At 48.0% G+C, this 24,228-nt stretch overlaps 1 protein-coding gene across 1 annotated transcript in view; it reads right to left on the bottom strand.

The window, feature by feature from the left end:
• LOC144734239 (transmembrane protein 181-like) overlaps positions 1-24,228 on the bottom strand; it is a 53,180-nt gene that overhangs the window by 21,366 nt on the left and 7,586 nt on the right. Inside the window, exons 3-8 of the mRNA XM_078616362.1 lie at positions 24,034-24,101; positions 19,146-19,239; positions 12,190-12,314; positions 11,630-11,755; positions 8,750-8,830; positions 5,857-5,956 (exon numbers count right to left, since the gene is read on the bottom strand). Coding sequence (XP_078472488.1) covers positions 5,857-5,956; positions 8,750-8,830; positions 11,630-11,755; positions 12,190-12,314; positions 19,146-19,239; positions 24,034-24,101 — 594 coding nt within the window. The remainder of the gene's footprint in view (positions 1-5,856; positions 5,957-8,749; positions 8,831-11,629; positions 11,756-12,189; positions 12,315-19,145; positions 19,240-24,033; positions 24,102-24,228) is intronic.

Here is a 24,228-nt window from a genome sequence, read left to right as displayed (position 1 = left end):
ACTCGCTCTGCTCCAGCGTGACTATTATTGGCCGGGGATGGGGAGCGATGTGGTCAATATACTGAAGGGGTGTGTGGATTGCGCGAAACGGAAACCGCCGCCCGTTGCGCCAAATCCACCGCTGCAGTCCATTCAGGTCTCGCGCACTAACGAGCTCGTTGCGCTGGATATTTTGGGACCTTTTCCTGTCACGCCTAGGGGTAACAAGTACCTGTTGGTTGGTGTGGAATACTTTACTCGGTGGCCTATGGCGTGGCCACTCGCCAACCAGTAGGCGGCGGCCTTGGCGGACGCCTTTGTCCAGGGCTACGTCTTGGACAAGGGGGCTCCCGAACGCTTGCTGACCGACCAGGGGAAGAATTTTTCGAGCAAATTGCTGCATGAGGTGTGCGATCTTTTGGGTACAAAAAAGGTGCGCACCTCCCCGTACCATCCACAGACTGACGGGATGGTGGAGCGACTCCACAGAACTTTAACTTTCATGTTGTGCCAGCAGGTGTGCGAAGCACAGGTTGACTGGGACTTGCAGGTCCCGAGGGTCCTCGCCGCGTACAGGATGGCCCCCCATGCAGCTACGGGATTTTCCCCATTTTATCTGATGTACGGTCGGGAGGCCGATCCGCCCATGGAGACTCAGTTGGGGCTTTCCGTGCCACGGCCGAATTCCAAGTTGGCCGACCATATTAAATTTAACATTGCAAAACTGGCCGAGGCACGGGAGGCCGCACGGCTAAATTCGAGGTCTCGTCAAATCGCCAACGAGCGCTTGCGTGCACGGAAGGTGTCCGTGCACAATTGGGAACCGGGCGATAGGGCCTGGCTGCACTGCCCTCATGCACCATTGGCTACGTCGCCTAAACTATTGAGGCCATGGCGGGGACCCGTGGAGGTCGTGCGGGTTGCACGCCCCCAATGTGTTCAGATAAAATGGGGAAAGCGCCATTGGTACGTTCACCCCTCCCGGCTGAAACCGTTCTCGCTACCATATGGCCTTCCTTTATGTCGTGAGGACCGAGCATGTGACCGACGACCCGGGGAGGGAAATGTCTCCGCCTGATCCTCACATGTTTTCGCCTGATACGCTCCCAGGTTTCTCGGAACTGACGGCTGCCGACCACCGGCGACCGGATCCCCGCGACACGGGCGGTCCTTCCAGGCCCGAACCGTGCCTTCCTGGGCTGCCGGAGCCACCGGACGGTCGACAGCGTCCCGTCCCATACGACGGACCGGCCAGGCGGACTCGCGCTTGATCGCGCCACTTTTCCTGACCCAATAAATGAGGTGGAGGTGCGGTGCGAATCGGCCGGCTCATCTCGTCACGGCGTTCCCCGTCCGTTCGACCGCTCTATCGTTCCGTTCAAGGAGCAAGCGGGAGGGGGATCGGGAGTTGAGGAGACACTGGACACGTCGGTCTTTTCAAAATAACTTTTATTCTGTTACTCGTCGGTTTGTACGTAGTTCGTTGTTGTTACTGGTTAACGTTCGGTGTTGTGTTGTGTTGTTGTGTTGCATTATGGTTATGTTACGGGGCACACTTGGGGAGTGGGGTTTTTTTTTCTTTGGCAGCCGGGCCGGCTGCGAGCTATGTGGGAGGGGGTGATGTAGTGGTGATACGCGCTGGCAGTAGGGATCGTGTGGCAGCGCGTGGTGATTGGCTGTGTATTGGTGACGCGCGCTGACAGTGAGGGATCGTGTGGCAGCGCGGGGTGATTGGTTATGTGGTGGTGACACGCGCTAGGAAAAAGGGATCGTGGGGCAGCGTGTGGTGATTGATCAACTAGAGTGGGTGCTCACATCGCGGTCCGCATAGGCTCCGTCCCCTCGGGAGCGGAGGACTATAAAAGGCGATGCGCGCGGGCGCTCGGGGAGTTGGTAACCAGTGAAGACGGAAGACGGAGGAGGAAGAGATAGGGCCCTGAGACCCCTAGCCCCGCTGTCCTTGTAAGGGCCGGGACCCTGTGTGGCTCAGAGGCGGGACCTTGGGACCCGCGGCCGGACGTCCGTGTGAGGGCCGGGCTGCGGGACCCAGTGGTGGTGATCCATACCCAAGCTGGGGTGGGTCTGTAAGTTCCCCTGGAAGCTACGGGGCTGGAGAGCCTGTGTGTGTAGCCGGGTGGAACGTGTAGCGTGAGCTGTAGTGACCACACGTGTTATTGTGGCTAAAAAAAGTGTTAACAAGTAAACCCGTAAAAACAAAGTTTTTCACTATAAATCCTTTATATGCGTGGCGGCTAGAGTCTTCTCATCCTCTGGCTTGAGATGGCTGCCACCTATGGGTCAGATGATTGTCTGCCAGTATTAAGCAATTGGTAATTAAATATTTAATTTGTTTTCCCTAAACAGTGTAAAATTTTGGAAAAAAATTTTCACGAAAATTAATTGTCCCACACAACGAGTCTGTGTGGAAAATGTCAGCTCGATTGGATCACGGGAAGTGGGTTAAAAACGAGCGAAAGATTTGCACGGTCCTAAGCAAGCAAGTGAACTTAATATAAAGGATTTAAAAATATATTCGCCTGTGGAGGACGTGGGGGATCGATCCCGCGACCTTTGGCATGGGAAGCGAGGGCGCTACCAACTGCGCTACTCCGCCACGGCCTGTGGAAGGGTTACGCTCTGGGCTCCTACACTGTGACGTTCAGCCAAAGCCATGAATGAGTTGTATTTAAATAAATGTAAAATTATTTTTTTTTGTCTAAAAAGTGTAACATTTTTTAAAAAAAATTTCACGAACATTAATTGTCTCGCACAACTAGTCTGTGTGGAAAATGTCAGCTCGATTGCATCACGGGAAGTGGGTTAAAAAACGAGCGAAAGATTTGCACGGTCCTAAGCAAGCAAGCAAGCACGCAAGCAAGCAAGCAAGCACGCAAGCAAGCAAGCGAACTTAATATAAAAGATTTAATAAAGTGTGCTACCCGTCAAGTGGTCTCCCGCTGTAATTTACAATATTACACAGGTAACGAGCTGAACTTAGGAGCACACTCTTAAAGGGAGTGCTCCTAATCTCAGCTTGTTACCTGTATAAAAGACACCTGTTCACAGAAGCAATCAATCAATCATATTCCAAACTCTCCACCATGTCCAAGACCAAAGAGCTCTCCAAGGATGTCAGGGACAAGATTGTAGATCTACACAAGGCTGGAATGGGCTACAAGACAATCGCCAAACAGCTTGGTGAGAAGGTGACAACAGTTGGTGCAATTATTCGCAAATGGAAGAAACACAAAATATCTGTCAATCTCCCTCGGCCTGGGGCTCCATGCAAGATCTCACCTCGTGGAGTTGCAATGATCATGAGAACGGTGAGGAATCAGCCCAGAACTACACGGGAGGATCTTGTCAATGATCTCAAGGCAGCTGGGACCATAGACACCAAGAAAACAGTTGGTAACACACTACGCCGTAAAGGACTGAAATCCTGCAGTGCCCGCAAGGTCCCCCTGCTCAAGAAAGCACATATACATGCCCGTCTGAAGTTTGCCAATGAACATCTGAATGATTCAGAGGACAACTGGGTGAAAGTGTTGTTGTCAGATGAGACGAAAATGGAGCTCTTTGGCATCAACTCAACTTGCCTTGTTTGGAGGAGGAGGAATGCTGCCTATGACCCCAAGAACACCATCCCCACCGTCAAACATGGAGGTGGAAACATTATGCTTTGGGGGTGTTTTTCTGCTAAGGGAACAGGACAACTTCACTGCATCAAAGGGACGATGGACAGGGCCATGTACAGTAATCCCTCGCCACTTCGCGGTTCAAGGTTCGCGGCCTCAGTGCATCGCGGATTTTTCGAACTGATTTAAAGGCCTCATTATACCTGTGCAGTAACACCATCATCATCATTCATCATCACATTCATCGAACTGCACAGGTCTGTCATCGTCGTCATTGTCATCGTCATTGTCATCGTCATCGTCGTCATTACTGGAGTCAAGTCTCAAGATACTACTGTCATTGGTGAGTGTAGAACACCATAATACGTACCGTATGAGAGAGAGAAAGAGAGTGAATGTATAATATTAAGGTTTTATAATTAAATAGATTTAAGTAAAATATATATATAAAGTATAAATATACATATTTTAAACATTCTGGTACCCACACACACATATACGGAAATTCCTAGGAGGTCAATCCTACTTCGCGGATTTTCACCTATCGCGAGGGGTTCCGGTCCCCATTAACCGCGATAAACGAGGGATCACTGTACCGTCAAATCTTGGGTGAGAACCTCCTTCCCTCAGCCAGGGCATTGAAAATGGGTCGTGGATGGGTATTCCAGCATGACAATGGCTCAAGAAGAAGCACATTAAGGTCCTGGAGTGACCTAACCAGTCTCCAGACCTTAATCCCATAGAAAATCTGTGGAGGGAGTTGAAGGTTCGAGTTGCCAAACGTCAGCCTCGAAACCTTAATGACTTGGAGAAGATCTGCAAAGAGGAGTGAGACAAAATCCCTCCTGAGATGTGTGCAAACCTGGTGGCCAACTACAAGAAACGTCTTACCTCTATGATTAACCAACAAGGGTTTTGCCTCCAAATATTAAGTCATGTTTTGCAGAGGGGTCAAATACTTATTTCCCTCATTAAAATGCAAATCAATTTATAACATTTTTGACATGCGTTTTTCTGGATTTTGTTGTTGTTATTCTGTCTCTCACTGTTTAAATAAACATACCATTAAAATTATAGACTGATCATTTCTTTGTCAGTGGGCAAACGTACTAAATCAGCAGGGGATAAAATACTTTTTTCCCTCACTGTATTATCTCTGAAACTGATTGGCCTACACAGAGACAGCCTTCTTTGTGGCCTTGTCGCACTGTTTTATCACAAGCATGTGTGGTTAATGCACACTTGATGCCTTGCAAGAGGTGTGTCTATCTGGTGCTTTTACATCTTAACACCTCCTGTGTTTTTGCCAGGAAGGGTGTGGACATTTTGTCGGCAAGATCCGCCAGCTCAAGAGATGAGAAAATGTGGCCGTCCCAACTTGTGTTGACTGCAAGTTGCTCGCTCTACCGCTGATCCACCATAGACGGCTGCGCAGACCGTGCGTGCATTGACAATAACGACGCGGAATTGTGTTTGACACAGCGCCTCGTACGCCATAGCGGCTCACAGCGCTCCACATCTCGCTCGCGCTTCTGTGGCCGTCTGTAACAGTTTTCTTTCCGTGATTAGAAAGCCTCTGGTGGCTATGACACTTTTAAATCATCTAGATTGAAAACTAATTTCATTAAAACTTCTTTTTGTGTTTCAGTTTGTTGCCATTGCCCTGCACCTACGATTAGCGTGGTTAGCTACGTACGGTGCGAAAGAAGTTAAACATACAGTAAAATAAAGAACAAAGATCCCCCGTAAAGCCTTAACAGACTGTTGGGGCAAGTGCTGTTAGTGAGCACCTATGAAGGCCGGCACGGGATATGAGGGGGTGGGTCGCCAGCACCACGCCTGACCACCTTTATCTCCCCAGAGGACATGCTTACACACTGGACCAGGTACTCATTTGAGGCTGAGTCGACCTAGGGGAGGCCCAGGACCAGTTCAGATAATTGTCACTGGTGTTGGCCGTGAGCGAACTCGGCTCGCCGGGTTCGTAGCGCAGCGTGCTAACCGCTACACCACCGCTCCCCCAAAATACAGTACACGCATCTCACCTCAAATATTTGAAAAGGCACCCCCAGCGGCAGCTAGTCTCTCGTGGCTCAATCACGTGACTCGGCACTTGGCTTTAAATCGGGCACCGGTGTTGCCAGGAGGGGAGCCGATGACTGCCGTGCGATCCCAACTGAAGCAATTTGTCTCCAATGCTACCGTGGGCCAGGAGGTGGCAGCCCAGGCCCAGCCTCACCGTTGTAGAGGACGAGCATGGGCAGCAGGGCGGTCGTCCACTTCTGTTCCATGGTCCACTCCAGCAGCGGCACCTTCAGCATGAGCCAGCCGTACACGCACTGCAAGGCACATCGCAGCAGACGCAGCGTCCCACCAAGGGCACAACACCCTGTTACACAATCGGTGACCTCAGTACAGTATTATTATTACATAGTAATACCCAAATTTATGTCTACCCCTTTTTACGTCGTTTTGGCAAATACGTCGTAATTTGATTATTAACGCCGCTACCTGGATTTGCGTCGCCTGAGCCCCACACGCTTACGTCACTGACAGCATCGTCGTACGTCCTTTGCCTCCACCAACTACTACCCTGTGGATCGCTTTGATTGACGTAGTTTCACCTTTTGGGAACACATCCGCACCTTTTGGGAACACATCCCCGACGTAAACCGGTGTATTACTGCACGTTATTTTATTCTTAACATTATGCGCAGCTGCAGCAGTCTGAAACGCTCTTCCTTCCGAGATTAGGAAGCCACTGGAGCTATGCCCTTAAATTAAATCTAGATTGAAAACACATTTATTTAGAACTGCTTTTTGTGTTTAGTTTGTTGTCCTTCCACCCGCACCTCCTTTAAGCACGGTTGGCTACGTACAGTGCGAAAGAAGTTCAAGTTCAACATACATACATACACTGATGCCATTTGACGTTGTTTGAAGTGGAACGTTTTATCTTTTTTACTCACTGGTGAGTGAGCTGAAACAATAACTTGGTGCGCTAAACGCTCATACACATGACAAATACATTTATTTGGCTGTCTCGGGCGGTTGGAGGGCCTTAACAACATGGATTTAGACTAATAATATTCAACAATGAATCATGATATTGGCTGCAAAATCTTACGTGGCAACCACAGTATAAGTGAAATGAACACGTCTCATTGAGAGAGTCAACGAGAGCAGTAGACATATGAGTTTTTTTGGGTTAGATCGCGTAAATATAAATGTGTCTTTAAACCTGCTACCATCCGACACAGCCAATGAGTAAGGTTTGTCACGTGAACAAAGCGTGCCAATTCGTTATTCGTACAGCACACCGATGTGTTGGAGATTAAACGCACAACATTTACAATTCGAGTACGACGTTTCGCCCGGAATTATAACGAGCATCATCAGGCGACAGCCAGAGTTGTGTAGAAATCCTCCTGTTTGGGTCTTCAAGCCCACGTGTTAAACTGAGAGCAGTCCAGGTATGTTGAGTTGTTGCAAGCACAGTCAACCAGAAGGGAGAGAATTGCAATGAAGGCAGCAAAAGCAGAAGCGACCTCTCATTAAGCAACGGCCAATTGGGAGTAGAGGAAGCGGAAGACACATCGCCCTATTACCCGGCGAGACGCGCACACCGAGGCACAGTGCCGTAACGTGGGGGGAGTGGCGTCGCACGCCCACATAAACCATCGCTTCATACGTAGGATTAAGGGGCTCAATAGGTGACTTCCAACTGGCAGAGATGTACGGGGTTGGGAGATGGTCATAAAACAAGCATGCGTCTCTCTCGTTTGCGTGGACTGCTAAGTGGTATTGTCTCGTAAGCCTTGCAGCAGTACTCTGGTTTCCTCTCGCACACAAAATACTCATTACAAACAAATGGGCTGCACAAGAATGAACACTACATTGCAAAACTAAGGTACAAAGAGTCCTAACGCTCGTGTTTTCATTGCTAAATAAATTACGGAAATTGTTTCCATTACAACAGAGGTTCCAACTTGTGCAACGATAGTGGGAAGTGGGGCGCAGGAAGATTATACCGAATCAAGCTGGAACTCTACCTGTGTGAGCCATACACAAAGTGGGATAACAATACATTTTTGATTTACCCGTGGATTCATTGTTGGGGTTGTGGATTTAACTGTGTTTGCGAATAAAATTAATAAGTAACTTTATAAGCTGCTCTGTACTCATTGACAGTCAGTGAAGAGGTGTCCAAGTGACCCAAGTAAACACCAATTCTTTGAAACAAAGCAATAACAAAGGACAATGCGCCCTACATCATCACTCCCATTCCACACCTGTAATGAACGATTCTGTTTCAAAGCCTTCGATTAGCAAGGTTGGCTACGTAATGTGCGAAAGAAGTTCAATATACATACACACATTTACATATGCTCTGGATTTTTTTGTGTGGTTTTGTTTTTATCTGGGTTACCCCTCCACAATTACCCTGAGTAACCCGAAAGTTGATGGTAAGTCAGCGAGTTTTCCGTGTGCCGGTCAATCCGGTCCCTTAACAAAACGACCGGGGTCAAATTTTTTACTAAATATTCTACGTTTGTTTGTATGTTGAACTTCTTTCACGCCGTACGTAGCCAACCGTGCGAATCAGAGATGGGGGTGGAAGGACAATGAACTAATCAGACGTATTTGGTGGAACACTGCTAAGGCTGGCTTGGAGTAGGGATTATTGGCATAAGGCACTACCACTTGGGAACAAGGTACGCCTATCCATAACAACCCTATATTATTGTACGCTATACTCCAGTGTTCTTTATTCCAAGGCCCGTGGGCCACTAGCGACCTCGATGTGCAGCCCTTCGACAATACACAAATTTGAAAACACCCCCAGCATCATTGTGCTTTCAAACCCCCAATGGTTTCAAATGTGTGGCGGCACTCACACTGATGATGTCTTATCGGCGAAAGTGGCCCCCTCTAAAAATTAGTGAAGAACACTGCGAACGTGAGGTTGGCGGAGCTGTCGCAGGAACGAATTCTGCTCCCAAAACAGCAGACCTGGCAATGCCCGGCACGGCCCGGCGGTCCGCAAAACACATGTCGAGAGTTCAAAGTGTCCGCCGCGTAGACGGGGAGGCCGCGAACGTGCGCCACCCCCGAACGAGCGCCGGGCGTACCATGATGATGAAGCTCAGCAGCACGAAGAAGAAGCGGAACCACACCTCGATGAGCGTGAACGTCTTGTTGTATGTCATGAACTAGAGCACAGCGCAACGCACAACGGGAAATTTGAGCACAACGCACGATCGATTCATCACCACCACCACCATCACCTTCATTCACCATCATCCCTAACACCACTCATCATCAACATCTGCATCATCATCTTTATTTATCACTATTGCTATCGTTATCTTATTCATCATCATGTTCATCATCGAAAACTAAATTGTTTTTATTTTACCAGGTAAGGCTCCCTGAGCTATGTAGCTCTTGAAGAAGCGACCTGGCCACAAATGATAGCTCAACAAAGTGGCTAGTCATTTGGAAATTTATAGCAGCCAAATACTCGAATCGCACATTTCTAAATGTGGAGAGAAAAACCGGAGGACCCGGAGAAAAATCAATGCGACCATGGGGAGAACGTGCAAACGCGAAATATACAGGCATCAGGGTCGGAATCGAACCATCCTTGTAGTCAAAGATGGCTCGGCACAAAAAAGGTGCACCACGGTGTGGGCGGCAGCGATTCGCTTGCGCACCAACATGTGCGTGCGTTTGTGTGCACGAGGCAGAGCGAGCCCGATTGGTCGGCTCAGTGTGTCCGCAGAACGAGCGTGATGACGTCACCACTCTCCTACTCCGAGATTCCTTCATTTCTTTAGAACTGGTTTTTGTTTAGTTTGTCGTCCTTAATAGAGGTTTTTTGGGTTAGATCTTGTAAATATATAAATGTGTCGTTAAAACCCGCCACCACCCAACACAGCCAACTAGTAAGGGTTGTCACGTAAACAGAACATGCCAATTCATCACTAGTACAGCACCTCCGATTAGCATGGTTGGCTAGGTACGGTGCGAAAGAAGTTCAACACACATACATACATTCTCAGATTCTCCCCGTGGGATTGTTTGCTAAATAGGGCCCCAACCTTTCTGCACAGTGAACAGTGCTAAAAGCCAGCATGCACATCAGGGCGGTCCGCGTAACTTGGGAATTCTGCAAATGAGCAGAGCCCAACTCTGTAGGGATGAGGCCCACGATGGTTTTTTTTGACAACTGTTTTAAATATTTTTCGTGAGCTGTACAATGTCACGGGGAGACTCTTGCTGGCAGAAGGCGCCATTCCAGGGCTAAGCGCAAGCGCACACGAGTGTCTCGCTCGTCAGCGCGTCGGGGGTGATGTCAGCCAGCCCACTCGCTGTCAGCGCTGCTGCCTCTGAGGTGTCGTGAGCCTCGCTCAATCTGCTGCAGCAAAGCGCCGCCGCCTGGCTCCCTGTAAATTACAGCTGGCTCCGGGGCATTTTAAATTATTTACAAGCCAATACATCGGAGGCAACTGTACTCACAGTCCATACAGTAATGAGCACATGGCAATCACCGTCCTTTTTGCGGTGCAGCAGTGCAGTCCTTTGATTGACCAAAGTGAACAAAGGTATAGTGTACAAATAACCAATATAATCAAACCTTTTTCGATGAAGGATATCATAAATCCCAAAGACTCGATATATTTATTAGCTAGGCAAGTGGCATGCGCCTGTAATCTGGTTGGTTAGAGGGTATTGGAGGGGGCCGCAGTTTCCATCATGAGCTATGAGATTTCCAACTCACTCAGTGATAGAGTAGCCAGGGCATGGCAGTACAACAAGTGGGTGAAAGTAATATCGCATTGCTGGGTCATTGCCTTATCGCTCCTCGAAGTGAAGGGCTGGGAACCTCTTCCTTACCGAGGCCAAATGGGGACTTGGAAACACCTTTGGCAGGCAGCCATATTTAAAAAAAACTCAACGGTGACTTCTGTCAATACAAGGTGTCCTTGCAGGCGCAGAAGTGATTGATCCGCCATGAAAATTATAAACACGGCGTTTTTGCCAGGTCGAAAAGTGATCCCTTCGAATTCCCGATTAGTGCGGCTAAGATGATTGCAGTGACGAGTAGATATCGTATGCGGATCGTTTCAGAATGATAGGCTTAATGTGACCGCAACCCGTATGAAATTAAGTCATGGGCTGTATCAGGGATACGGGGAGTAGCTCCAACCCTAACTCTTGTATATCTGGAGTTTGCGTGTTCTACCCGTGGTTGCGTGGATTTTTTTCCGGGTCCTCCGGTTTTTCCCTCCAGATTTAGAATCAACATGCGTTCAGAGTATTTGACTGCTGTATATTTACACGGGATAAGCCACTTCGTTGAGCTATCATTTGTGGCCAGGTCGCTTCTGAAAAAGAGCTACATAGCTCAGTGAGCCTTACCCGGCAAACACAGCAAGTTATTTATTTATTTTTAATTAACTCCTAGGTATTTTTTGCAACAATTACGGTGATATCCAGTTTGAATCGGTGACAATTTTGGTAAATATCTCTCTCCGTCTCTCTGTGCTGCTCTGATGGAGGCATACAACTGGTGGTGGACAAGTGCCGGCACAAGGCGGTCGGCACGCCGCAACAGCACTTCTCAGAACACCAAGATCCCCCGTATAGCCTTGACAGACTGCTGAGGCAAGTCCTGTTAGCGAGTAACACCTATGAATACCGGCACGGCACACGACGGGGTGGGTGGCCAACACTACGCCCGGCCACCTTTGTCTCCCCAGTGGCAATGTTAACACAGCGCTGCACCAGGTACTCATTTCAGACTGAGTCGACATAGGAGAGGCCTAGGACCGATTCAGATAATCGTTACTTGTGTTGGCCGTGAAGCACAAAATCGCCGAGTTCGTAGCGCAGCGCGTCGCTTACCACCGATACCCTACTGCCCCCCCCCCCCACCACATCAGAACACCAAACGCATGTGTGCGGTGAAGTAGCATGCGTGCATGCGGGGCGGGCGGTGCGCTCACAGTGAAGTAGATCTGGCGCACGGGGATGGCGAGGTCACCCAGCCCGTGGAGGCGGAGACGCGCGGAGTAGTGGCCGTAGGCCATCGACCCCAGGTGGAGCACCACCAGCTCGTTGCACGTCGGCATCTGAATGTAAAGAGGGAAACCGTAAGGAATAATAATCATAATTATTACGACTACTTTGCACTTGTTTACCCAGGAAAGTGTTTGAGTCTCAATGCACTTTTTCAGCATGGACCTAGCAAGTTTTTGCAGCAGGGAGCCATGTTGCTCTGTACAATCCCAATTGCCTGTAATTTGCAAGACTTTTTTTTTTGCACTGGGATGTTTTGGCCAATACTAGTTAGATTGTATGTTTTTTTTAGTTTATAGGGAATCTGGATGAAACCTATGCAGAACACGGGGAAAACCTACAAACTCCATGCAGAAATGCACCCGAGTCGGGAATTGAACCCAGGTCCTTGTGGCTGTGAGGCACGAGCGCCACCGCTGCGCTAACCCCCCGAGCGCCCCTGCCAAGATGCAGCGCTGGGATGCGAGCGCTCCTCCAGACGCCGCACCTTATTGCAGATCACCGTGTAGTTGTGGCTCCTCGCGTTGCTGTAGCTGATCAGCTCATCCTGCTTCTCCCCCGTGATGCCCAGCAGCACTACCGTGAGAGTGAGCTCCGTCCTCACCACTTCGGCTGGCTCACACACACACACTCGCTCACGTTAGCCACAAAGACAAAGATTCCCCCATATAGCTTTAACGGGATGTTGGGGTAAGTGCTGTGAGTGAGCACCGATGAAGGCTGACACGGCAGACGAGGATGTGGGTGGCCAGAACCACGGCTGGCCGCCTTTGTCTCCCCAGTGGTGATGTTTACACATCGCACCAGTTACTCATTTGAGGCTTGAGTCATCCTAGAAGGTTCAGACAATCGTCACTGGTGTTGGCCACGAGCGGGGATTGAACTTGGCTCGCCGAGTTCGTAGCACAGCGTGCTAACCACTGTGCCACCGCTCTCCACGTTAGCCACACACACGCATCTACACACACATGCACATGTGCTCGCTAAAGTCAATAAAGACAAAAATCCCCCATGTATTCTTAGGTTTTTTCGGTAAAGTCACATAGGTAAAACATCAAAATTAATAAAAATAAAATAAAAATCACGACGTTTCGGAGGCAACACAAGTCTCCGTCATCAGGTGGGACCGTCACAGCCAGATTAGCTGCATCAAGTGCGGCAATGATTCAAGATGTAATCCCTTAAAAGCAAGTTGAGGGGGAGGAGAGGGGGGGGGAGCTCATCAGAATGTGGTAGCCAATGAATGGAACGTATCGGGAGGGAGGGGGGCGGGGCTCAAAGACGGCACGGAGTGCCACGTACAACGCATCGGGAGGGGGAGGGGGGCGGGGCCAAAAGGATGGACGACGGCTTGGACGCGGTTGTGCGCAAGCAACTACTGCTGCACACGACAACGCATTGGACAGAGAGGGGGGGAGGGGAGGCCTGATACACATGATAGAAAAGAACGAAAATTCCCATGTTTATACCAATGCTGGCTGAACAATGAAGAGAGTACTGTTAAACACTGGGGATGTTAACACTCGGTAAAGTAAAGTAAAATAGTGCCTGTCAGATAAGATGGCACTATTTTACTTTACTTTACCGGTCCCACCTGATGACGGAGACTTGTGTTGCCTCCGAAACGTCGTGATTTCTATTTTATTTTTATTAATTTTGATGTTTTACCTACGTGACTTTACCGAAACCTAAGAATATGAATCCTTGCAGTCACGAAAGCTTCAAATCTAGAATTAATCCCCCATGTAGCCTGTAACAGACTGTAGGGGCAAGTGCTGTTAGCGAGCACCTATGAAGGCCGGCACAGCACACGAGGGGGTGGGTGGCCAACACTACGCCCGACCGCCTTTGTCTCCCTCATGGCGATGTTTACGCACCGCACTAGGTACTCATTTGAGGCTGAGTCGACCTAGGGGAGGCCCAGGAACAGTTCAAATAATCGTTCCTGGTGTTGTATGTGAGCTGAAATCGCCAGGTTCGTAGCGAAGCATGCTACACCACCGCTATTGAAGTCAACTCACACACGCACGCTAACAGCACGCGGACACCCACACAAAGCACCGGCGCACGCAAACGTTTGCGTACACAAGTACGATGGCACAGTCCACTCTCGATTATCCAGGGTAATGCCCAGGAGGCATTGCTCGGATAAAACAAAAACACAGATAATGCAAAATACGTGGAAATTCAGCTGTAAGCATCCCGATTGTTTAGCTACATCACAATGGGGGTGAAGGCATAGAATGCCTCGCCTGTTTTTATTGCTTCTTACACTGACTGGAGTGCACCAGACTGCTGCCTATGATATTTGTTTCTCTCATATCACGTTTGAGAGTTTGGGACATGCCGCTCAGGCACGTATCTACGAAGTAAAAAAACTATACCGTGATAGAGCTGTTTTAGCCAATCAGGCTGTGGGTCTTTCTAAGTTGGTTTGGAGATCCTTCATCAACTATAGCCGTTCATACATTCAGTCGAAATGCCAACAGCAACAATAAAAAAATAACCTAGGTTAGTTTATACAGGCAGGCGCTGGACGGGTCTGCACTTTCTACCCATCATCAGCAGAATGTAGTCGGTTAAAACAACTGCTGCCCCACCCCTCCCCGTTATCCCATGGGTCTTCTCCCCCCCCCCCCTTATGTACCCTGCTCCCGATCGTTACCCCCTACCACGAAAGGGTGCATTGCGGCCTAGCCTGTTATACATTAAATACACCTTGTTCCTACCGCTCCTTTTGAAATCCCCACTGTATTTCTGGGTTCTTTAATGACAATAAAAAAATGCTCACAAAAATAAAACTGTTTCTGATAGCTTGATAACGGCTGTTTTGTTTGGTTTTTGTGGTATTTTTGGGGGGAGGGGGGTTCCACTTTCCTTTACATTCTGGAACCTTCAATGCGAGCCCCCCCCCCCCCCCTGTGCTGGAGCCCGCATGGCGGAACAAAGGCTTGTGGAGAGAGAGGGAGGGAGGATTCCGCGAGTGAACGCATCTCAACCCGGGCTCACGGCGGCGGCTCTCCTCCAGGCGCCCCGTGTTGAAGCGCACGATGTACCAAGCGGAGAATAAAAACGCAAGCGGCACTTTCGATCTGCGCTTCTAAGCCTAAATAATTAATCGAAGTTCTCAGAACATAAAGTTTTCACGTGTGGACTCCGCGACGCGAGTGGCCGCATTGACTGACAAACCAACATTGCCTCGGAGGTTTGGCCAACTCTATTTTTACGAGTGTTTACATTCGTGCGGAACTCAGAGAGAACGCACAAGTGAGAGGTTACGCACTCAAAGGTCTGCACATATGGGTTCATGAACCTACTTTCTATACTTTAATATCCTAGTCACCTCGCAGGCCACAGCTTCTTTGGGACTTTCACAAATTTGTGGGCTTGTATGTATGTACGTTGAACTTCTTTCGCACTGCACGTAGCCAACCGTGTTAATCGGAGGTGCGGGGGAAGGACAACAAACAAAACGCAAAAAGCAGTTCTATAGAAGTAAGTTTTCAATCCAGCTTCATGACCCCTTGCCTCCAAAGCGCTCACCTGCAGTCGTACGTCTTAATTTATCACGCGGTCAATAAAACAAGCACCAGTACGTGGCCAGCCGAGAGCGGCTGTCCTTTACAGACTTAGAGCACTGACCGCTAAGATCGCTTGAGAGCTCCCACTGCGTAGATCTTCTGGCTCGCCTGTCAGTATACCGGGTTCTCAAGTGCAGCGAGTTGATGGTCTCACCCCGGTCACTGATGACCGTACAAAAATACTCAATCACATTAAAATTGGTGCTACGCTTCACAGACTGAACACTCAACATAAGAATGTACAATTTACACTCGCCGGCTCAGCGTCGCCAATGCAGACGAGCGGAGTCCCAACGCTTGCTTGAGTGGGGGCGACACTTTACAATTGTCTACACCCGTCCAGATTGATTGTGAAATCACAATAAAAATGTGTTTGATGCAAAACGCATAATCATGGAAGTACAATGAAATATAACTCAACCAACATCGAGCAATTATAATCAATGCCAAGCAAATATGGTCGATTTCACCACTAATTGTATTTTTAATTGCGTAGGCACATGCCAAGTTAAAGTGCAATAAATCTTAATCAACGTGCATTGATTACATTTAAAAAACTAGAAGAGCTCAAGATGAAAATGCAGCCGCCCTGAGAATTATTTAATCAGCCTAAGGCCAGGGGTCAACATTGGGGTCAAGATTGGTCATAAAAACACAGCTACAATGATCCCTGTGGTTTACACAGTGGCGCCCTAGCTAGCAGGAGCGTCGTTACATTAGTGCGCTTGTCATATCTGGGCCGGAGCACCCAGTTGCTCCCTCGCTGCATAAATGAAACGTGATGATTGATGATCCCCAGCCCTTACCAATGCACTCCAGTCACTCGCTCGCTCGCTTGCCGGCGGTCATTGGCCTCCTTTTCACTCTTCTATAGCTGCAGCTGCTACTACTACTGTATTTCCATGGTTACTGTTTCGCTTGAACTTCACTCACCGATTCCTCCACCCGTGTTGAGGACTCTGTCTACCAGACACGGACTGTTTCATCTCATCCAGCACCCCACAGGTCAAAACAACTTGCTCACCTGCTCGCTCACCCATTTACACACTCCCTCACTCAAAGATCCCCCAAATAGCCTCTAACAGACTGTTGGGGCAAGTGTTGTTAGCGAGAAGCTATTAGGGTCGGCACGGCACATCAGGGGGTGGGGTGGCCAACACCACGCCCAGCCACCTTTGTCTCCCCAGTGGCGATGCCTACACACCCCACCAGATACTCATTTTAAGGCCGAGTCGACCTAGGAGAGGACCGGGACCGGTTCACATATTCACTGTCACCATTATTGGTCGCGAGCGGGAATCGAACTCAGGTGGCCGAGTTGGCAGCGCAGAACGCTTGCCGTTGAGCCACCGCTCCTCACCACCCGCTCACCACCCGCTCACCACGTTGCAGGTCACAACATTTCTCTTTCTGCTAACCTCTCAAACTAACCTTGGACAATTCGAGAAATTCGTTTCCACTCTTGCCTCTTACAACTTTAAATGTGCCGTTTATTGCTGGCCACTTGGCATTTCGGGGCCATCGGGCCTGTAGACCTCTGCTCAACAACGGTGTTCAGATTAAAATACTACTGAGGACCAAAGTCTCTCTGCTAAAATGCGTGATGATGAGGCAGTGCTCATCATGTCCCTTGATTTATATACAAAGTGGTACTCATGTTACTGACCGCGTGGATGGATGGATGCTAGCTTCATTAGTAAGAGCTACATTGCTTCGATCAGTGTTGATGTTGCCACGAAATGTGATTACAATGTTCATCATAAGGCGTTTTATCAATCGACTGCTAAATGTAGATCTCCCTGTGCCATGTCAGTAATCAGGTTGTTTGACCATACTTCACCGTGCTGGCTCCATAAATTACCGTGATAACGTAACATTCACAACAAACAACATTACTTCGTTTTATCTTCTTAGTCAAGTAAAATTCCCCTGAATCCAGTAAAATCATGAGCTTGACATATAAACAAAAATATTCACTAAGGAATAGTCATAAGATAGCAAATGAATGCTAAATGTGCCCTGTAAAACCTTACATTTGTCTCTTTGGCAAGAGTGATGGGATTTTAAACATACCATAATGACACCTATAACTGAAACTTAATGAGAAATTCAATGACACAATATATTACAGTCACGGTGCCAAAAAACAGCAGAGAGATATAAATGAATTAGGTAACAGCCTGCCCATCACAAGGAGGTTGTTTAAATTTCTCAGAAAAATGTGTCAACGTTATTACAGTTCCGAAAATCAAAATAAAATGTGTCTCCAAGATTAATGCATGCCGTAGAATGTTGGCAAACTATATCAATGTTTTTTTGCCCGTTGCAGACTAGATCACTATTACGGATTAACAGGAAGGCTGCTCTCCGTATCCTAGGGCATCTCGGGGACGTGCAGGTCTGGCGTCACACATGCACCATGGCCTCTGCGCAGCCACCATGCTCCATGGATCACTGAGGGGAGAGGGAGGAGATTTGCACGGCGGTAGCCGCGTCCGCCGCTTGATGCAGAGGTTCGCGATTTTGAATTCGGCAGGCGGGCCTGGTTATTATTATCATGATTGTTATACAGCGGCATACTAAAATAACGCAAATATGTGCCCAGTCTGCTTCACGGTGGGTGTCGTAGATTTCCCACCCGCTGCAGAGGTCATTAGAAACGAGCAGGCCATTGTCTGCTGGCGCCAGTCAAAATTTTAACAATTAATTTCAAATCCATGAGAGGTTTTTTTGTTTAGGGTTAAATCGCATTAGCATAAATGTATTGTTAACCCGCCACCACCCGACACAAAAACGTGCCAATTAGTGACTACTTCAGCACCACCGATGTGTTGGAGAGTAAACCCACAAAACTTACAATTTGAGTACCGTGACGTTTCGCTGGTAATTACATCCAGCATCGTCGGGCGATTTTGCCAAACCTCACTTATTGGCTGTGTTGAATGGAGGCGGGCTAACGACACATTTATACTAACGTGATCTAACCCAAAAAAACCTTTATTATGAATAATATTTGTCATGAAAACCTACGTGTCAATCTTACACAAACACACACGGGCTCATTAGCTATCTGCAAAAACGAGTTATTTGCAAGTTCAGCACACCGGTGTGTTGGAGAGTAAACCCTCAAGAATTTTACATTTCGAGTACTGTGACGTTTCGCCAGTAATTACAACCAGCCTCATCAGGCGACAGTCAGATAGCTGCCGTGCGCCATGAGAACGGCCCGAATTACCAAATGGACTAAATTGTTGGCAATTATCACCATCGCGCCATCACTCCGTGTGGCATCGTGTTGCGCGATGCCAGTTTGATCGCCAATAATAGATTAAAGGAGTTGGTCTCATCAAGGACCGACAATGGTGGGTGACCCTGTGACCTGATCACACTCAATGACCTTCCCCTCCAGCTGAGTGCATCCCAACAGGCAGTGGCGTCACAGTGACACGGCATTGCTCTGTCACTGCCTGTCACCCCTCTCACTCAGGGGTCGGGAACCTTTTTCAATGATCTGAGGCCGAACAGGACTTTCAAATGCCTTTGGCGGGCAGCCACATGCACACGCACACACAGAGAGCTCAGCCACTGCTGTCACTGCAAGGGGGAACTTGTAGTGACAGAAGTGACTGGATCTGTGCTATATTAAGAAACATTTTGTCGTCAGGTTTTCCCCTCTAGTAGCCGATCAGACTTTTCCCGTGACAGATAAATATCATTCGCGAGGCCGTTTCAGAGCGGATATTTCTGACGTAAAATGACGTCAAGGGTCATTATCTAACCCGTGGAGCGTAGGAGAGGTGCCCGACCCTCGACCTGAGCTGAGCCATGTGCTCACTCGGGACCAGAGATGGGTGCAAGTCACCTGGCGGTGTCTCCAGCTCCAGGCGCAAGGTCAGCCAGAGCTGCTGGTTGAACGGATTGAGTTCCGGAGTCTCCAAGGGGTACTCCACTGCTGTCTGCAAAGACACACCATGCAAAAGCCACCCACCGCTGCTCGTCATCGCCCATTCAAAGAAGACGTTTGTTGAAAGATAAAAAGCCAAGTGATTTCCTACTCGATTAAGCGCCGCAACTCATCTCCAGTGTACAGCCCTCAGCCAGTTGTGGAAATTCCATATTCGTATGGCAGGGACGAGTCTTTCCATAGGGCAACCACTATTGACTCCCCCCACAATTCATGACTTTTGATTAAGAGGGCACGATCCACACATTATATGAGCAACACAAACACACCTTTTTGTGTTTCTCTGCATGTTAACATGAAGGGCAAATACAGTACAATGTACATTATTATGGGGAGTGGTGGCACAGTAATTACCACACCGTGCCATGAACTAAGCAACCCAAGTTCAATTTCCGCCATGGAAAACATCGGCGACGATTGATATCTGAATCGGTGTTGGGATCTCCCTTTACCCACCCCCACTGGGCAGTGCGGTGCAGTAAAGTTAAACAACTTCCTGAAATATCATGGCATAGGGAGGCCTTCATCCAGCAGTGGATTGACACAAAAGGTTGCAAATCTTGGCGGTACAGTAATCCTTCGCCACTTCGCGGTTCAAGTTTCGCGGCCTCAGTGCATCGCGGATTTTTCGAACTGATTTAAAGGCCTCATTATACCTGTGCAGTAACACCATCATCATCATTCATCATCACATTCATCGAACTGCACAGGTCTGTCATCGTCGTCATTGTCATCGTCATTGTCATCGTCGTCGTCGTCATTACTGGAGTCAAGTCTCAAGATACTACTGTCATTGGTGAGTGTAGAACACCATAATATGTATCGTATGAGAGAGAGAGTGAATGTATAATATTAAGGTTTTATAATTAAATAGATTTAAGTAAAATATATATATATATAAAGTATAAATATACATATTTTAAACATTCTGGTACCCACACACACATATACGGAAATTCCTAGGGGGCCAATCCTACTTCGCGGATTTTCACCTATCGCGAGGGGTTCTGGTCCCCATTAACCGCGATAAACGAGGGATCACTGTATATATTTTTTATCTGATCCATCTTCCAAACTCCTTTTTCTTTAAACATGGCAATCACTTGAGAGAGAGGAAAAAAAAGTAGAAATCCAATGACTGTCAATATTAATCAAACCCATACCATGCCCACCGGGTCATCTCTCCCAGATAACAACGTCCCTCTGATGTTAACACAAGATTTAGAATCGCGCCCTCCACAGCACGCGCTTTACATATGCCGAGCGTTCCTCTCCTGGTTGAATCATGATAATAATAGTAGCAATACATAGTTCACACGATAATAATAGTAGTAATACATAGTTCACACGATAATATTAGTAGTAATACATAGTTCACACGATAATAATAGTAGTAATACATAGTTCACACGATAATAATAGTAGTAATACATAGTTCACACGATAATAATAGGAAAGCCACGGCGACTCCTGAGACTCTTTGTCAGGAGGGTCCTGCACCGCGATGTATGGCCAATACCGATGACTCGTGCACGCATGTTGCACACGATGCGGCGCGTGACGAAAGGGTAAATGGTTTTGTTGCAAATACCCATTTCCCCGAGGCATGATGGCAAGGTCACATGCGGGACAATAAAATGTGTTGGAATAAAAATTGCATCAAATGCGGCATCGACTTGACATCATAAACCATTGCATGTAGTCGTACAGCAAGAACCTGGGTTCGATTCTCGACTCAGGTGCATTTCTGTGTGGAGTCTATCGGTGTTCTCCCTCTGTTCTGCATGGGTTTCCTAATGGTTTTCCCGTTTTCTTCGATAGCTAAAAGAAATACGGTGTAATTAATTGCCAAAACATCCCAATGTAGCAAGACCCTCCGAAAAACAGTTTTCGGACTCGGTGTGTCTTCGTGGGTGAATAAGTACATTTGTTCAGCTGAAATGTACTACACTTAAATGGTTAAAACATGTTAATATTACACTGTCATTGGATGACTGTGATTTTTCAGCATTGGATTTGCACGCTTGTGTAAGCCTCTGTGTTGCTCTGCAGTAAACACTTTTATTAATGTGCCCCTCCCACTCAGGGTCTCAATGACACGGGTGCTCTCATTGCACAGGAAAGGACGGAAAGATTGATATTGCAGTGGTCTGTCAACACAAACATTATTTGGCGATACTGCCACATAGGCTGCGGTGAACAAGCACACACATCACAAACTCAACACGCTTGGAAGGAACACCGTGGCCTAAAAAGGCATACATATGGACCAGGTGACACTTTTGGAAAAGGCCCTGCTCATAGCACACGTGGCACGTGTGCTGCGAAGATGTAGCCGACTGAATTCTGTGAAAGCGATGGCCCCCCATGTGTTACAGAGGAGAGCGTTAAACATATTGACTTCTTGCATTGAGATTGGTGAGAGACGTGCAGAGGCTTTGATATGAATTAAGCGATAACATGGGTCATGTGCCATTGCTTGAAACGTCGCCTATTACAGTACGTACAAAAACATGTTGTTCCTTTTAATGGCGCCGTTATTGACGAACGTATTGAGTTTTTGTCAAAACGCAGATTTTCTGGAAACAGACGTGGCAATACCACCTTGGTCATCACGTCCCACTGCTGCAGCGGGCTCAACCCCCCGAGGTTCTTGCCTTCACATTTGTGATGTCAGTTTTTCTCCAGGGAATATACTGCACCACTGGCGCTTTGTCAAAGAGATGTCATTGGCTGGGCAGCTTTACGACAAGACATCTAACGCAAAATTGGGCAGGAAGGAAGGTATAATCGCGGCGAGGAGTCCGCTCGGCATATCATCCCTCTAGGGTCGATACAAAAATAATACAGTACCACTTTGCAGGAAGTGACAAGTGTGTGTGCTCAATGGCTTCGCGACGAGGGAAGATGTTAGAAACGCGTTATTACGCTTCGCACATGCGTTTTCGTAGTCGCAGTTTTTCAGATCAGGCTGCGTGTTGAGAATATCTCCTAATGAGCTTTTGCAATGCACTCCTTACTGCGGGAAGCTTTAGGAATTAAACTGAAGCCAGAAACAGATGGGTTTTTGCATCGCGAGGCAACGATGACTTGCTATGGCATTCAGGCAGCAGTGGCTAATGCACAGCTGATGATGATGATGGATGTTTCATATTTAAAATGGACCTCGTGAAGATGCCCACAACAGTGCGTGGCGAAAGCTTACATGGGAAGATCGTCTCATTAACGAGACGGCCCCTGCGTGCAGTGTTCACAACCTCTCATCCAACCTCTCACCCAACCTCTCACCCAACCTCTCACCCAACCTCTCACCCATCCTCTCACCCGACCTCTCACCCGACCTCTCACCCAACCTCTCACCCAACTTCTCACCCAAACTCTCACCCAACCTCTCACCCAACCTCTCACCGAACCTCTCACCCATCCTCTCACCCATCCTCTCACCCGACCTCTCACCCGACCTCTCACCCGACCTCTCACCCGACCTCTCACCCGACCTCTCACCCAACCTCTCACCCAACCTCTCACCCATCCTCTCACCCATCCTCTCACCCGACCTCTCAACCATCCTCTCACCCAACCTCTCATCAACCTCTCACCCAACCTCTCATCAACTTCTCACCCAACCTCTCATCAACCTCTCACCCAACCTCTCACCCGACCTCTCACCCAACCTGTGGCTCTGGAGCCACATTTGGCTCTTTAAGGTCTGCTTCGTGATGTTATTTATTTAGGACCGACCATCTCGTATTCACAGTGCATTGTCGCTCTTGAAATATATGGTTATTTACCGAATTCGAAATAAAAAATTCTTGTCATTTTGGTTGCGGATTCCTGGCCTAGGAAAACCGCGATCTTTAACAATGAGTGAACCGTCCACTTCTGGATCAGGGCCTCCCCACATCGTGTCAATTGTGGATATTGTTTAACCATACCTCACCATTCTGGTCAGTGCAGGCTGGCAAAGGGGGTGCGCCTAGGACTAGTTCAGATATCGCGTGTCACTGAAATTAGCTGCAAATCAGGTAGCCGCTTTATAGTGCAGCACACAATGCTCAAGACAGCATTAGATAGGGCTTGTCAAATAGCAGGCTACAGTGAGTCGTGAAAATTATACATTACTGTGGCAGATACAAGTTCATCTAAAAGCACAACCAGGCGGACTGCTGAGGCAGGAAGAAATATAGCGAGAGAGCTACTGCAGCCATCGGTTATAAAGGTTTGAGATGGGTACAACCCAAGGGAAAGGTAGCGGGGCTAGAGATGGAATTTGCAAGTAAGTGTAAGATCGCAGAGCTAGCTATACCTCGGCCATTGTGTTACTAGAGATTAGCAAGTCAATCTGTTAATGTAACCCCATGACTATGGTGCTGAAGAAGCCATTGCATTGGTCGAGATTAGAGATTAGCATGTCAATGTGAGACGGCTCCCGCAGCAGCGGCTGTGTTAATGAGAGACATTCAGCCTAATAAACAACGAGTGCCACCGCCACATTGAGGAGAAGAGAGCAGCAGCTATGTTAGTGAGACATTTAGCCTGTTAATGTAAAGACATTTAACAAGGTAATGTAATTCATAACTGCTAACATAGGCAGGTAGGTTGGAAGCATCACAGCCAGATATGACTTAACCTGGTTAATAACGTCCAATGATTGCTCAGTTTGTACCCATTTTCTCGGTTGAAGTTGTGTCCGTGTTTGTATATCTGGATGGCTTCATGAACAGTCACGAAAGCTTTAAGTCAAGATTTAACACTGCAGTGTTACATGAAATGTGCATGTGTTTACCCTGAGGTCATCCGGATGCTCTTCTATATCCGTGGCCTTGAGGATGTGGGACTCGGTGATTTCAGGGCCTGAAAGCACAGCAAGAGAAAAGACTTCAGGGAGAAAACCAGGAACAAAAATCGTGCCCATGCTTTGATTGTACAATGCCCTCCAATTAGCACTCATCCTCAGCAGTGTTGATTTGGTGATAATAAA

This window comes from Lampetra planeri, chromosome 50 (assembly GCF_965212315.1).
Source record: "Lampetra planeri chromosome 50, kcLamPlan1.2.h2, whole genome shotgun sequence".
NCBI classification, from domain to species: Eukaryota; Metazoa; Chordata; class Hyperoartia; order Petromyzontiformes; family Petromyzontidae; genus Lampetra; species Lampetra planeri.
The sequence above is the reverse complement of the archived record's forward strand: the minus strand, read 5'-3'. Positions and strand labels throughout refer to the sequence as shown.